The 16,724-nt window shown below is 31.8% G+C and overlaps 2 protein-coding genes and 1 pseudogene across 3 annotated transcripts; all 3 read right to left on the bottom strand.

The window, feature by feature from the left end:
* Positions 1-1,481: 1,481 nt before the first annotated feature.
* On the bottom strand, positions 1,482-2,361 carry LOC144553815 (uncharacterized). The gene is made up of 2 exons (XM_078302007.1): positions 1,911-2,361; positions 1,482-1,495 (listed from the first exon to the last, which is right to left on the bottom strand). Exons 1-2 carry the CDS (start codon positions 2,359-2,361, stop codon positions 1,482-1,484), a joined length of 465 nt encoding a protein of 154 aa, XP_078158133.1.
* Positions 2,362-6,569: 4,208 nt separating this feature from the next.
* Positions 6,570-8,897, bottom strand: LOC144553814 (putative oxidoreductase At4g09670 pseudogene; annotated as a pseudogene). Its single transcript, XR_013511457.1, has 3 exons — positions 8,387-8,897; positions 8,193-8,299; positions 6,570-7,275 (listed from the first exon to the last, which is right to left on the bottom strand). The product of XR_013511457.1 is annotated as a putative oxidoreductase At4g09670 pseudogene (transcript).
* A 4,266-nt stretch (positions 8,898-13,163) lies between these two features.
* LOC144553813 (agamous-like MADS-box protein AGL104) lies at positions 13,164-16,723 on the bottom strand. The gene is made up of 10 exons (XM_078302005.1): positions 16,545-16,723; positions 15,747-15,812; positions 15,612-15,636; positions 15,255-15,313; positions 14,955-14,961; positions 14,632-14,693; positions 14,413-14,515; positions 13,996-14,064; positions 13,720-13,782; positions 13,164-13,301 (listed from the first exon to the last, which is right to left on the bottom strand). Exons 1-10 carry the CDS (start codon positions 16,721-16,723, stop codon positions 13,164-13,166), a joined length of 771 nt encoding a protein of 256 aa, XP_078158131.1.
* Position 16,724: the final 1 nt, after the last annotated feature.

Genomic DNA, 16,724 nt, shown 5'->3' with positions numbered 1-16,724 from the left:
GTGTGTGTCTGTGTGTGAGCAAAGCTATGGTGTGATGTGCTCATCAAGAGGGATTGGTGAGCACAACTCCAAAAGTCTATCAGATTGTTTTCAAATGATGAATCCAAACTGTTGAAATCTATCTACTTCATGAGTGATGCATGTACATAATTTTTTTAGAAGTTTTGAATTAATTTAATACAACGTCAAGCAATCAAAAAAATAGGAGCTTTTATACGTTATTGTATAAGTTGTTTTCGATATTTATTTTTAATCATTTAAATTTTTTTTTTTTCATATAGACACATCACTAGTTAAGGTAGAAGAATTTCAACAGTTCAATCGGATTCGTCATTTGAAATCAATCCGATAGATATTAGAGTTGAGCTCACAAAAGACTTGATAAAGTTAAAAACATTCCTAGGTTTACTCTACATTTTTATAGATAAAAACCAGGCAGGGAGCATCATGTGTTTTCTTTCTTTGAATAATTTTCCTTAAAAAGATAGTGTACTACTTCTAGAAAACATAATAATTAACCAGTATATATTACGAACCAAAACTAAGCAATTAAATAATTAGGCGTGTGATTTCACTTGAATACTATCACAGACCAAATCGTGATATGCATATATAGTATCATAGACTCACTCAATCAACATTTAACTTCCATTATCTTTTAGAATTTAATATAGACATCACTCAATCAACATTTGACTTTCGTTATAATTTATAATTTAATCCAAAATGCATTAATTAGTACTTCCAGAACATATATAATATTAATTAGTAGGCTAGTAGCATGAACCATTTATATTAGCTGTCTAATTTCCATAAAAGAATTTCTTAATCATCCCATACTTATAAAACCCTGATCTGACCCTATGCAGTCTATTTTTTTTTCTAGAACCAATATATACTAAAATAATTTTTGATGTGTGACGGCAGTCAGTTCACACAAACTTGCACCGACATTCCGGAATATTTTTTATTTTTATAATGTATGAAATTAAATATCAGAAAAGATATACCTCCCCTAGAGGTGCTAAATGTTGTTTTCCCATTGAATCTGTTACTATTATGAGTCTTTTTTCAAATTTTGCAATAATGTGAGGTCCAATTACAAATTATGTTTGCAATATACAATTGTTTTTTTTCTTTTTTTTTCTTTCGACCTATTAGATGGAATCACAAATTTACATGCATTCTAGACAACTATTACAGTTTAATCAAAATCAAGAAGAACAATGCTATAAATTATGGTACATACATAAAATTCACAATATATAATAAATCAATCAACCCAAGTTTGACAAATTCACAATATATAATAAATCAATCAACCCAAGTTTGACAAATTCACAAGAATTGATATCAACACAAGTATCAGAATAATCAATCAAGAATAACAATGCCACATAAATTATGATACATACAAAAAACTCAAGCCATGCATGAATATCAAAATATGTAAGATCCAGATATTTTATTTCCTCATGGTACTACTCATGTGTTCCTGTAGTGAAAACAAAAACAAGATTACAATTAAAATAACAATATAGTCTAAATCATAATCTACAAATTGTGACGATTATCACCATTGAAATTGCAAGTATACCACTGCTTTAACCATTAATATCTTATAGTGAATAAAAACCCATCTATTTCCAGAAATAATGAGCCATTATTTTAAATTGACTAAATCAACAACATGAAGATATTAATAATTTAAATGAGTTTGGATATATGGACAAAACTAATTTTAAATTTTTTATGAGTAAATATTTAAATTATGAAATTATGAAGGATATATAACTAATTTTTTTTCACATGTGTTGTCTATCTTGATTATATTTTGGTATATAACCTCAAGAAAGAATAAAGAGAGTGGCAATTAATATAATTAAAGTAGGATGTAATTTGCAAAATACCAGGTGGTGCATTTCCAAATGGAACAGTAACAACAAGCACTCCATCCTGATATGTAGCTGTGGCCATGGTGGCTTGACTATATTCCGGCAACCTCTGCCGCCACCGGCTTCCATCCCTACAGTTGAAATCCAAATGCGCAACCGAATCGAACTCATCTAATATCACAATCTTAACTGCATGGGAACCAATCTCGACCATGTGGACTTGCACCGCTCCTACAATCCCATCGACTGTGGCAACGAAGCGAAACGAATCTTGGTCGTTCTCCACCTTCACGTCAGAATTAACAGCAATCGGGAGCTCTACAACATTGTTGAAGAGGTGTGGAAAGCGGCGTAGATTGATCTCTTGCTGCTGCTGACGAGCCGGGCCCTCCTGGTATCGAATGAGGACATTTCGACCACGCATAACCGGCACGGGGCTTATCATTGTTGATCCAGTACAACCCATGGTTAATTGATGATTATTTCAAAATTCAATAGAAATTGAATTGAAGCCTTTTTTTTTGGGTACAAAATCCAAATGCCTGTGTAGGCTTAAAGAAAGAAAGCAAATTCCAGGGGCTGTGACTGTGGACTGAATGAGTACCATTAAACCACGCATCAAATTTGCCAAGATTTTGGTATTCTAGAAGATAAAGTAGCGTACGGATAATAACTAAAACGATTCCTGATTGATCAACGCTGCCTCTTTGGGATATTGCCGTATGCAGGAGCGATTTTAACAGAGCTGTTTTGGCTTCAAGCAGCACACAAATTATTCTATGTGCATATGCTTTGTGCGCTGTTTGAAGCAAAAATTACTCTGTAAGTAGCAGCTAGCAAGTCTCTGAAAGAAAAAAGAATAGCAACTTCCCCAAGTGCTCTTAGCCAAATAAGAAGATCCACGTTGCTCAGGTCAGCTATAGATAAAAATATTTAAATAAAAATTAATTATGGGACGTCTGACGTCTCAGTCACAAGTCAGAACTATCCGATTTACATATGGCGACCATTTTTTATTTTTTAAAAATATACTAAATATTTTTGTTAAACTAATGGATGTCTAGGTGTCAAGGAATAGCAAAATAAGTTGGATTAACGATTATTTCAAATTTAAATTAGCGATTATTTCACGTTTAAATTAAAAAAATAGTTATTTTCATCACCGGCGGGGGAGCATCTACATCCCAGCAACTTAAATAAGTTTCTAAATAATTGTTAACCACTTTTTATATATTATGATCTCTAAAGTTTCTAACTCTCACATCTCTAAAATTAAGTTTAGAGTTTTTATTAAACCATGTCATCAATAAATTAAAAATGAGAAGTAATTTGAGCCTATCATTTGACCATTATTGTGGAGTTTATAAACAGTTTCTTAATAGGAAACTTTCATGCATAGTTTCTAAATAAGAAACTATTCCACATCCCTAAAACCGGGTTATAAACTGCTATATTAAATTAGAAACTCTAAGAGTTTCAGAGATGTAGATGCTATTCCGCTTACCCACCATTTTGAAATTTAGATCAGCGGCTGTTCCAAATTCAAAATAATATTCAATCTTTTCATTCAAATTGATAAAAATTAGCGGCTCTATTAGTGTAATTTGCCGCTACAACAACATAAAAATGTTGGTAAAAATGGTAGACCATCCAACGACAATAATTTTCTTTGTATAAAAAATTAAAAATTCAAAAAATAACAAATTTTGATTTTTAAATTTAATATAATGAGATTGTGATACATACATATATATATATATATATATATATATAGCAGTTAATTTGAATCATTTATATAATGCATTGCCAACCTCAATATGGAAATCCCATCCTCGAAGTTTTAATCAATTTTGCAACAAGGAAATTTATTTTATGCATTTATACATTTTTTCTAATGAATTCGATCAGAAAATCATTTTGTAAATGTCGAATATATTAATTATGAAGAATTTCAACAATATATATAGTTTTGCAAATCGAATAATTAATTTTGTTGAAGTCGTATACCCTTCAAATTCCCCTTTAGTTACATGCATGCATTTTGCTCAAATACTATTAAAAAAAAGGATAATCAGTTCTAGATATCTCACCATACTATCATAATTAATCCAGAAATAAAATAAAAAATTGATTGAGTACATTTTCATTTTTTTTTTTATTGGCCTATTAGATGGAGCCACAGTTACAATCACAAATTACAATCCAATCAAAAAGTAAATAAATAATGGTTAGTCTCCGTTATCAAAATTGGTCATAATTTATTTATATATATTTTTAATTATTTTCCCATTGTATACTTCCTCTTTCGGAGTGAGAGAGGGGTCGTCGGTGTCTACTTCTAAGGATGAGTGTTCATTATTTTATTTTATATTTAATTAAATGTTGATGTTTTTAGATGTAGATGTATTTTAATGTGGATGGTGTTTTTGAACGTAGAATTATAAATGCAGTGGTTGCCAAGGTTTATATGTTTAATAAATAAAAATTATGGTGGTTGCTAAGGTGGAGAGAGAGAGAGAGAGAGATCATGTTAAAGGCTGCAAATCAATATTAAAATACATTTTTTGTTTGGTTCATTCTTCCTTCTAAATTATATAATTGGTGCAACGCCTCACATTCATATTATATATAATATATCAGTGTTGTAAATAACGGTATGCAGTCGTCGGACGGACAAGTTATCGCCAAGCAATTAATCAGGAATAATTGACTATAATCGAAAATAATCAATTAGAAATAATCGGTCATAATCGAGAAAAATAAATTGATCAGTCGGAAAAATCCATGACAATTTGATCACCGCCAACAACTAATCGAGCTAAACGAAAGTTTTTTACAACACTTGTTATATATCATTCTTCCATTTAGTATCTAAATTAATTGGTGCAATGCCTCACATGCATATTATATGTGTTCAGACAGTTCAGTCTCAAACTCTCAATAGATTTGCATCAATGCTTCTCAGATATGGATATATCAGAAAATTCAAACAAAATATATATTTGCCAATCAGATTTTATTAATTATCATCATAGATCAAAGATGAGGGGTCAGGCGGAGTTAGAAATTCATGATAAAGGGTGCTAAAATTTATCCAACATAATTTCATCATTTAAATATTTACTCATAAAAATTCTAAAATTAGTTATTTGACCATATATCCAAACTCATTTATATTATTAATATCATCAAGTTGTTGAGTTAATCAATTTAAAATAATGACTCATTATTTATATTGGAAATAGATGAATTTTTATTCACTGTAACATATTGTCAAAGCAGTGGTATACTTGTAATTTCAATGGTGATAATCGTCCCAATTTTGTTGATTATGCTTTAGACTATACTGTTATTTTATCTGTTATCTTGTTTTTGTTTTCACTACAGGAATACATGAGTAGTACCATAAGGAAATAAAATATTAGCTGGTGTAATAACATGAGGAAATAAAATAGCTGGATCTTACATGTTTGGTATTCATTATTTCCTTTTTGCTATGATTTAATGTACGTATAACAAAAAGAACAAGATTAATATTTTGACCCAAATTGCAATTTCCAATATAGGACTTTTGAATTTTGGAATTTTGTGTAAATTTGGAGGAATTTCCAAATTGGTTCTTAAAGAATTATAGAAACACCGAGAGGACAAGAAAAAATTGAGTAAAATAACAAAATGAACAAGAGTTAATATTTTAGAATTCCTTGTTATTCCTGTTTTAATCAATGACCGAATTACATCTGATAGTTGTGGCCCCCTTGATTCAGAGACTGCTGCTGGCTCATGTTATTGTTGTCTTCTCGGCCCAATCCCGGCCCACTAATTGCGGCCCTTCTCTCTTTGTATAATTGAAGGGTTCAATAATAAAATGAACTTGTAATAATTTTTACTGGCAAAACAGATCATGGCTCGTGACTTGGTAGAGATTGGCTTGAAATTTTTAGTAAATAGCTCGTTTGGTTCTAACACGGCTTGTTTCTCAGCTCTCGTTGTGTCCATTATATATGAAAGGATGAAGCTTGTTGCAAGAAGGAAATATAATTATTTTGTTGACTTGTGGTCTATGCGCGGCAGCTCACATTATCAAATCAGCAAAAGAGAAAAAAAATTGACCTGTACACAGATCATAGCAAGAATAAGTTGTTAACAAACTGGCTCAGCTTAATATATCCAGCTCCTTCTATATATCATGATCCGAGACTCCGAGTTCAAGCTTTTTCTAACTCGGCTCCGCTCATTTCCAGCCCTTTAATAAATCACAACCACCTCCCAATGACTCCTGTTGAATGTAGATTATAATTAAAGAATTGTATTTGTTTGTTAATCAAAGATTTGTGGATCAATTATCACATTCTCTCCAAAAGCAATCGCAGTCTGGGGTAAAGTTTGTAATTAATCTGAACATTTTACCCGGAATCTGCATCCATTGATAACTTCATTCCTGGCAAGGTGATCGGGTAGCTGGATACGACAAACATTCTGAGCACACCAACAGTAGGGATGCGGTTTTACAATATATTCTCTTACCGCAGTAATTGATTCTTTATCGTCTCTGTTATGGGCTTGCCCTATTGCCCTGAACATACCTGATCGATCCAAGGCAACTATTCGTATCATAGGACCTTGATTCGAAGTTTCGAAGATTGACACAAGTGAAATCACCCACCAACCAAATATTACAACAATCATAATTTATTTTTCGCATCTAAGGTTCTAGTAACACAAGTAACATAAACACATAACTACCACCTTTTTTTTTTGTTAACCAATGACCTCAACAGGTTCGAACCCATTGTCAACTGACTTTTTTACCGCATCAATTACCAACTGGGTTTTTCTTGAAATTTCAGGCCATATGGTTTCTGGTTCCTTACATTCTTCTTTGATTAACTTGACCAACCTAGCAAACTCTTGTACCATCCTTGCCTCCTGTGGCAAATCATTAATCACCTCATGCTTGCTTGGTACTGGTTCCCAACATGTTGCCAGTTCAGTGGCATCAGTAACAAATGCAAAATTGGTCTTCCCCTCTTCATAAGTTATAACGAAATCAGAAACATTCAATAACCCCTTTGTACCAATCACAGTCAATTGCATGCTGAGATGAGCCAAAAAAGAGCAGTGGAGAGTAGCTGTTCTACCGTCAGGCCAGAGGAGTTGGGCCCCGCAAGATAGTAAAACACCGGCATTATTGTTAACAGGCCCACGAAGGGCAATGGCAGTCTCGGGCAACTGGTATGAGTTGGCCCAGAGAATCGAGCGTATGCGCGCAGTACCAGCCAAGATCGCCAAGTGCACCAAGAGCATCAAGATCGGGTTTTACACGTATGTCATTTTGCAGGAAGTTTTCATCTGCCGAATAGGTATATGTGCTATCCACCTATAACCAGTGGGAAAAACTTATATTATTCATATCATATCTATACATAGATTAATGTCATTCATTCATATGAGTCTTCCTCAGTGAAGCTTTGATATTATCTTCAATGGAAAACAAATATATTCATATCATATTTATACAAGGTCCAAATCCAAAAGTAACACCTCCAAGTGTCTAACACATGGATTAATTAATTAATTGTTATTCAATACTAATAATAGGCCCTCCTATCCATGGTTTTGAAAATTGGAATCGGAATTGGAATCGGTTATTTGACCGTGGAATTGGAATTGGGTGAATTGGCCGAATCGGATCGGAAACTCAGATTTTTTTGCCAGAAGCTCCTTTTGTATTGAAATTGTCAAATAACCCACTATAACACTCATAATAATTAAATTTGGACTGATAACAATTAAATTTATAATGTATTACTTATAAAATTAATATTTATCTAATTTAGAAATTAAATAGACTATTCCATAAAATATTAAAAAAGCTTAATAAATTCAAAAAAACAAATAAAATGTTTAATTTTAACTTTTACATTTCTATATTTTATTTTGTATGCATTAATTTATCTTCATTGAAAATATTTTATTACATAAACAATTAATATTTTATTTTACTCAAGTAAAAATAAATAATAAATAAAATAAATTAATATTGTCAACTACTATATGCACCGTTTACTTTAGTCAAATAAAAATAATAATAAAATAAATCACTATGTATTTAATAGCATAATCAAATTAAATAGGGCAGCATTTATTAATAGCAAATTTGGTATTAACGAAAAAATAACATTAATGCTGAATATGACATTATGTGCATCCACTGATTCCGCTTCTTCATATTACAACTGGTTTGAACATGGTCTACTATAAACCATGTTAGATTTTCAAAACAAAACAATATACCATACGTACACCAAGTCTATTCAATATTTTATAAGAATTTAACCTCCTCCTCCTTCGTTCTGGGTCGCGATTTCCCCAAATGGTTTCTCTTGTCGTTGCAAAAAAATCTAAAATTAGTCTCATTGAATCACTGAAACAATGTACTTCTGCTCTAGAAAGGAGAGAATGTAATCAACATGGTGGAGTCCATAAACTGGGATCTGTAATCAGCTCTTGCATCTTCTCAGTTCTGGGATGATGCATCAACATGGTGGAGTCCATAAACTGGACCCGATTCTCTCTGCACGCCTGTAGGATGACATCCAGTTCCTCCACGCACAACGCGGTGGGTTTCTCCAACAAGACATGCTTCCCCTTTTTAGCAGCAGCGACGGCCCAGGTCACGTGCAAGCTCGTAGGCAGAGGCACATAAACCGCGTCCACAGAGGGGTGGTTGAGCACCGCATCGTAAGGGGCGAGAGGGATGGTGGAGTCGGGGAGGGCATTGTCGGAGATGAATTTCCTCGCCTTGTCGATGGATCGGGATCCAACGGCGATTAAGGTGGCGTTAGGGGACAGAGAAATGGCACGTGCGACCTTGCTCGCTATCTCGGCGCAGCCTATGATACCAAACCGGATTGGGTTTGTAGACATGGTGCATGGTGTTGATGGAATACTGTTGTTCCAAAATGTAGTGTAGATTCCACAAGAGGCTACAGTTCTGTTGACTTTTGAGTTGACATATGACTCATAGGATGTGATGATGAAGTATTTGTTTTTTCCTCTCCATTTTTTATGAAATGGATAAATACTTTTTATTTTTATTTTTATGAAATGAGGTGTAGATTCCAGAAGAGGCTATATGAACATGTTGTATATTTTGGACACACATATGTATGTATGTTGCATGTTCAATGAAATATTACTGTTTTTTTAAAGTATAAAATGTTCAATATTTATAGAATTATGAATGTGTAATATTTTATTACTAACAAATAGATGCTTATCGAATAGAAAAGAATTATACACGGTTCTTAACAACAAACTGTGTATAAATAGAAATCATACACTTTTTGTTTACAAAAAAACAAACTGTGTATAAATAGAAATCATACACTTTTTGTTTACAAAAATCTTATGTGGTTCAACAAAATCAAACACGGTCTTCTTATCTTATAAGAAAATTGTGTATATCACTCTTGTTATTATACAAAATTATTTTGACCGTGTATAAATGATTTTGTTTTAGCAAAAAAAAAAAAAAAAAAAAATTGAGATCCGACACAATTCATTTGTAGAAACCATGTACGTAAATTATATACTAGTATCATACCCGTGCGTTGCAACGGAGGCATATTATAAGAAACAAATATATCAATGAAAATAATAATTATCTAAAAATTAAAACACATGTTAATAGAAAATTTATATGATTTTATATTTTTAATTAACTTTAATTGTGATCTCTGATAACAATTTGATGATGTGATGATTTTTTATTTTTAAGTACCAATGATATCAAATAATAGCTTGATTTGAATCTAATATCACATATCATACAACAATTCAATATTAACATATAATATGATATTAAAAAATATAAATAGAAAGTATTATCATGTGTCTGTATAGGATATATACACACACACACACACATATTAAAAGAAAAATATATATTCACACGTACACGCTCCAATTTATATTCTTCTTTATTTTCAATTTAGAATACACACACACACACATTGATATATTCTATATCGGAAATATATTCTAAATTGCCTACACCAACATGTATAGAAACAAAGAAAGAGAAATAAGGAAATAAAAAAAATGATTTCCACTGTGATCCATATAGAAACGAAGAAGTAAGAAAATAATAAATAAGAAAATGAAATATGGAGTCTTCTCAATTGAAGATGAAAAATATGGAAAAAAAAAAAAAAAGGAAACAGATAAATATATTGCTAAATTTCATATTTTATTCAATTTTAATTGTAATGTATCGTGTGGCAGCATATGTGGTGGGTATGTTTTTAACTAAATTTAGACTTCTATACGTAAAACATATGCATTTAATCAAAAGAAGACAAATTATGTAATTGGAGAGCTGAGATCAAATCTGAAGTTTCATCTCTCAATCATAACCGTTGGCGGATCGGACACCCAACGTGCATAATAATAGAATAGAGATATACACAGTTTGTTTTTTATGGTTTGCATCTCATCATATATTTTCATCAAAGTTAATTTAGCAAAATGTCAAAAATAGTAGGCTATGTTTAACATGCTATATTAAGAAAGAAAAATTTAGTATTTAATATAAGTTATTTTAGGAGTTACTTATAAATTTCTTTTTTTTAAAATTTATGTTGTTATTTTTTTTTTGATAATAAGGCTATTGCCCACTTCATTGAAGCAAAAAAGTAACTTACATCCCAGTTCTCAAAATGAGTTAGCTAATAAAGGAAACTGCAAAAACCCGAGTAAAAATGTCCATCACAAAACATAACAACATAAATTTATGTTGTTATAAATATATATATATTTCATTTGTCCTTTATGTAATTATGAAGTTAAGAATAAAATTAAGATTTCTCATAAGATTTCATGTCTTGTTTCTGGCCTCTTCTGTAGAAACCTTAACACAGTTTCCTAACCGTGTACAATATATCGATCTTATCATACACAATACGCCGACACAGTTTGCGAAACCGTATGTCATTAGGTTTCTTAACAGTGTATATCACGTTTTCTGTAGTAGTGTACTCAGTGCACTTACAACGGTTTAAAGAGCGGAACGAAACAGTTATAACATGTCAATTAACGGTCACACAATCTGAACCGTTACAAGAGATGGAACAAGTTCTACGTAGTACTAAAGATTTTTGCCTCATGAACCATTTTTGTTCGACTAATTTACAAACATGACACGAATTAAGGGGTTAGACACTAAGAGTTCACGACCAAAAACGTTTATAGAACTGTCGGAAAATGGACTCGACATTTGTTATGTGCTGTTCTGCAGCAAATATTGATATATCTGAAATTATATTTTTAAAATCTTGTAAAAATCAGGAGACCACGAGAACAACAAACATGCATGGACCCACGTCTTTTCTTTTCTTTTTTCTTGAAACAATTAATTGGCTATTGATTTTGCCAATTGGCTATTAATAATTCAGTTTCATGTTTGTGCTGGCATAAGTTTCTTTCTTTAGTTGCAGTCATATTGTGATGCTCAGTGTACTGGTATAGTTGGATCAAACCTGTATTCACTTGTTTAATATGTATAACCTGGCAGCCTCTGTCTGGTGTTCAAAAAAAAAATGTGCATACCGTGAATCTAGCATATGCCGCAATTTAAAAAGGTATTGATCAAAGTGCCTGACGAGTTTTAAGGGAAATTTAAAATTAAGTTAAATATATACGTTTGCTGTGGTCGATGCTTCATGCACAAGCTTTCCCACGTTTTCTGAGGACTAGCTCAGCTGTCCTTGGATTGGAATGCGTATCCTTTGCATTAACTCAAAAGGGAAAGTTAATGAATCTCAATCGTTTAATTTTTTGTTTGATTTTAAATGGAGCCAATTCAATTTCTGTCTATAATATAGGAGGCTCTTTGATAATAGTGCGAATCTAGTATGCATGAATTTTAAAACAAATGAGACGGTTGAGATTCATTAACTCAAAAGGGAATCCATCTGATTTTAAACAGAGCCAAGCAGATCTAATATGCACGAATTCTAAAACAGATCAGATGGTTGAGATCCATTAACTTAAAAGATTTGTACAGCTACATGGATTTTTTTTTTGTTTTTTTAAAAGAGGCTATAAAGCCCGTTTCATTACTGAAACAGATAATTACATCAGTTTCTCAGTCCACTGACAGAGAGATAGTTCCAAAAGATAACTGGCACACTGAAACAGTAAAACAAACGGCATATTAGCCAGCTAACATTCACATCTAACGACCAAAAGTACGCTAACCAAGCTAAACATAAGCCACATAACATTGGGCTGAGGGGTATATTAACTACAAATTTTTTTTTATTTTTTTTATTTTATATCAAATTAAAGGTATTGAGGACTAGTTTCAAGATAACATAATTTTGATTGATCAAACAGTCTAAAATTTGATTTAGACCAAACGGCTACATGGATTTTTTTGTTCTTTTATATCAAATTAAAGGTATTGAAGACTAGTTTCAAGATAACATAATTTTATATACAAAAATATTACATATTTGTACGGTTTTAACAATTAATTGATAAAGGTCAGAATAGGTTGAAAATCCAGTGTGCAGTCTCAATTTTTTACCATATTTAAAATTCGATTGAGAGGAAATGACTACATGGAATTTTGTGTTCTTCGTATCAAATTAAAGGTATGGAATTATAGTTTTCAGAATAATTCCAAAGAGCAGTCCCAGTTTTTGACCATATTCTAAATTTGATTTAGAGAAAATGGGTACATGAATTTTTGTGTTATTTATACCAAATGAAAGATATAGAAGTATAGTTTTCAGATAATATAATTTCTCTACACAAAAATATTATAGATTTGTACAGTTTTAACAATTAATTAACAAAGGTTAGAATAGCTTGAAATTCCAGTGAGCAGTCCCAGCTTTTTGCTATATTCAAAATTCAATTTAGAAAAAATGGGTACATGAATTTTTGTATTCCTAATATAAAATTGATGGTATTGAAATCTATTTTTCAGATAATCTCTATACATGTAGGTCTGAAATTATTGTCTTATATGTTACGTAACATAAGGCATTAGGTCTATTTACCATTATGGAAATTATTGTCGCTCCTCCGGAGTGAATACTAATTATCCTCTGAAATTGGGTCACACATTAGGTCTGAAGCCTCGACCATAATCTCCTCTGAAATTGTCTATAAATCATTTGTATCACAAGCGTGTACAAGTCCATAAATTTTGAAAATAAGAAGAGGTAAATTGACCCCCATTCCTTAAACTTCCCTCTACCCCTTCGCATCTTCATTAATTAGATAAGACAAAAAGTTCATTTCTTCCATTGAAAATTGTACTCCATGAAGTGAAACCCCTCCATGTTGTGGCGGCGGCTGCTGGAAGTACTGTTGTCCTCGTTGTGGTGGGACCTGCAGTCGTTATTGGTAACTTTGTGTTCATATTCTTGAAAGTGGAGTTAAATCAAGCATTTAATTAGTAGCATGTATCACAGTTGGAAAGAAAGACCAATGTATTAAAAAATGAACAAATGTATATCACATGTAACAATTTCTAATACTGCGGCTAATCAGCATAACTGAAATTCAGAATTTATCATTTAGGTCCTCCTTAAAATCTATGTAAAGATGTTAATGAAATATTATCATGACCCATCCCTTTATATTTTGTTGATAAGACATATTACCTCATTGCTCCCTCATTAGACAGCTTTAACAAAGAGATAATTTTATTTTTAACAGCCTTTATTCAAATTATCCATTTAATGCATATATAAACCAAACTAATGTAATCAATCCAAAACACAATTCCAGTTATTTAGAATGATACCTGCAGGCTTAATGAAGGAGGGGCACCACGAATCGAAGAATGATGCCTGGAGTTTAGTTTTTGCTGAGAACAAAACCAAAATGAGAAACATTTATCAGCCTTACAATTTATGAATTGCTGCACTTTTAAATATGCATACACCAATATTTAACTAATAAAAAGGACTAGATTTATGAATGTCTGCACTTTTTACAGCTTCTATTAATTCAAATTAACCATTTTAAGGAATGTCCAAACTCAAAACCAATCAAATATACGTAATTACTTAAAATATACCTGCACGCTCGGTGAAGGATTAGTACCGGGAGTCAAATTATAAGAACCTTGCACCGACATAAGTTCTTCCTGGAAAAAGAAAGAAATATAATATTTATCATCCATATAATTTATTGAATTTACGCGCTGTTGAATATGTAGTCCCCAACTCACCGGGCCCCCCCCCCCCCCCGGGTCCCAACCCTAAACCCTAAATATATATATGTGAAGGACACTTTCTTGTTAACGTTGCATCTTTATTGAAGTTCTGGCTGCCACCCACCAAATCAGGAATAATAAGTGCTATGCGCGTATGTTAGTTTTATTTAGAAGTGTTCAAGTATAGTAACTAACAATTTTTTCCAACAATATCCATCAACCTTGAAATAGTAAAATATATAACCAAGCCAACAAAAAGAAATGAAAAAAATTACCAACCTTTCTTTTAGCAATCATAATGAGAGCATTCTCACGCAATCGATTAATATGCTCCTCACGCTCTTGCTCTGAGTTGAGTGTTCCCATAGTGGGATCCAACATTCTGCAAATACACACAAGCAAGTTCAGTAATATCAAACCCTTCAAATTGAGGACAAATCTCAAATCAAATATCTGTAAATAAAAAAAGATTGCATGGAATAACACTTCCTTTCGTACCTCTCTTGTTCCTGGAGCAACATGAGCTTACTTTGGAGCTCTATAATCTCTCTATTGACTTCCTAAGTTAATGAAAACAGTCATCTCATTAGTAATATAGATGTTTATAAAAATAAGATAATTTTTAATGACAATATCCAAAGAATTTCTTTTCTAAATCAAAATCATAGGAGAATAATACAAAGATAATTAACAACAAAATTAATTCATATGCCTTGTACCTCTCTTTGAGGTGCATCAGAGCTGTGCCATATACATCCACAATTCCACATGGAGATCAGAAAATTAAAAATAAAACTATTAGATATAAAACAGATATAAACCTTCTTCCTAACAACAATGTCATTCAGAAGTACTCAAATCAGGCATCTTTCTACTATATTTTTATCATTGTACGTATTCTTTTTCTTCTTAAAACTTTATCAGAACTGCCAATTTTTAGCATTGTATTATTTTTTCTTCTTAAAACTCTAACCAACAAAAATATCAAAATTTTGGAATGCTGATATGGAACATTTCAGTTGTTTAGGGATTTTTTTTTTCTTGTTGAATATATATTTTGTTTCGTGGTTTATTAATTTTAATCATACGATGCAAAGAACTAATTAAGAATGCTTATGTACCCCTGTCGGTCGGCCACGTCATCTGTTCCAGCAGCTATATTGATCCTATCAATGATAACCTGTACAGAAAGATTTAATTAATTGAATGTCAGATAAAAGAAAATTGTGAAATAAATTGCAGCAAAGGATTGATAAAATGCTTTCCTCTCTTTTGCATTGCTATTTAGTTCTTTAGTTAGGTTTAACTGTACTATAATGGGAGATCAATCAATCGTTGAGCATTAATATCTTGCCGATTAAACCAAAGAGAAGCTGATCCAGACCATTAGATTCAAAATTACAACTTTTAGCAGATAAATTTAAGTTCATGTGAGCTCCTACAAATGAAGAAAAGAGATAAGCTGAGAAGAATTGTACCTGAGAAGTTTGCAAACAGACAAACCTATACAGGAATAAAAAGAAATTAAGAAGACAAAAATATTAGCAAACTGGAAATTAAATTCAACTTGTAAGTTGAGACAAATGATGTAGGGTTTGGTTGCAAATGCATACTTTTCCCACTCTTTCAGTGGCATATTATGAATGTTCTGTATGAATTCTTGAAGCACCGTCTCTATCCTACAAAGATAAAATGAAAATTACAAAACCTAGGTGTCAAATGAAATTCCGCATTTGTTGTTTGTTTGGGACTGCCAATCCCTTGAAATTAGAAAATAAATAAACTTTCCTCTGACATATTATTAGGAGTTCTTTCTTTATATAGAATCTATTGAAATTCCAATTTCAATTAGTTGACTTTTTACCAATTAAGTTAGGATGGTTTATATTTTCTTTTTCCGGAAAAGAAGGAGCAATACTAGGGTTTGACGTGTTCACCAAGAGGGATTGGTGAGTACACCTCCAAAAGATTTTTGGATTAACTTCAACTTACGAATCCAAACCGTTGAAATTCAAGTACTTCAAGAGTGATATATGTGCATATAAAATTTTCAAAGTTTCGAATTCATTTTATACATGGTCAAGTGGTAAAAAAGATCATGAAAAATTAATACATAAAACAATTTAAAAGTTAAGTTATAAAAATGTTCATTATTTTGACCACCTGACGAAACTGAAAAAACTTTACATGTGCATACATCACTCACAAAGTACTTGAATTTTAACAATTTGGATTCGTAGTTTGAAGTTAATCCAATAGTTTTTTTGAGGTGTGCTCACCAATCTCTCTTGGTGAGCACATCAAACCCTAATTTTGCTCGAAAAGAAGTATATTCTTGTGTATCAAAATTTCAAAAAAATAAAGTTATAATAATGAAATAAGAAATGATTAGAAGAAAAGAAAAATAATACTTTGGCTGGTTGGAGTAATGCTTGAGTTTGCCATTAGGCGAGAACATAATCAACCCAACATCAACGTCACATAAAATGGAGAGCTCTGAGACTTTCTTTTGGAGACCTTTGCTTCGCTTAGCGTATGTCTCCTGCCGCTCCTTCTTTGACTCCCTCTTTTGAATCTGTCTTCTCACCATT

The sequence above is a fragment of the Carex rostrata genome, chromosome 5 (genome assembly GCF_964058835.1).
Source record: "Carex rostrata chromosome 5, lpCarRost1.2, whole genome shotgun sequence".
NCBI lineage: Eukaryota > Viridiplantae > Streptophyta > Magnoliopsida > Poales > Cyperaceae > Carex > Carex rostrata.
This window is presented reverse-complemented; position numbering and strand designations above follow the sequence as displayed.

What these genes read in the sequence shown, in the direction of transcription:
- LOC144553813 (XM_078302005.1), bottom strand. Translation starts at nt 16,723, where the DNA reads ATGGTGAGAAGACAGATTCAAAAGAGGGAGTCAAAGAAGGAGCGGCAG. An exon ending in CATTACTCCAACCAGCCAAA is followed by an intron (nt 15,813 to 16,544) that starts GTATTATTTTTC and finishes TTATCTTTGTAG; the next exon opens with GATAGAGACGGTGCTTCAAG. An exon ending in CTCCTTCATTAAGCCTGCAG is followed by an intron (nt 13,302 to 13,719) that starts GTATCATTCTAA and finishes TAACGACTGCAG; the next exon opens with GTCCCACCACAACGAGGACA.
- LOC144553815 (XM_078302007.1), bottom strand. Translation starts at nt 2,361, where the DNA reads ATGGGTTGTACTGGATCAACAATGATAAGCCCCGTGCCGGTTATGCGT.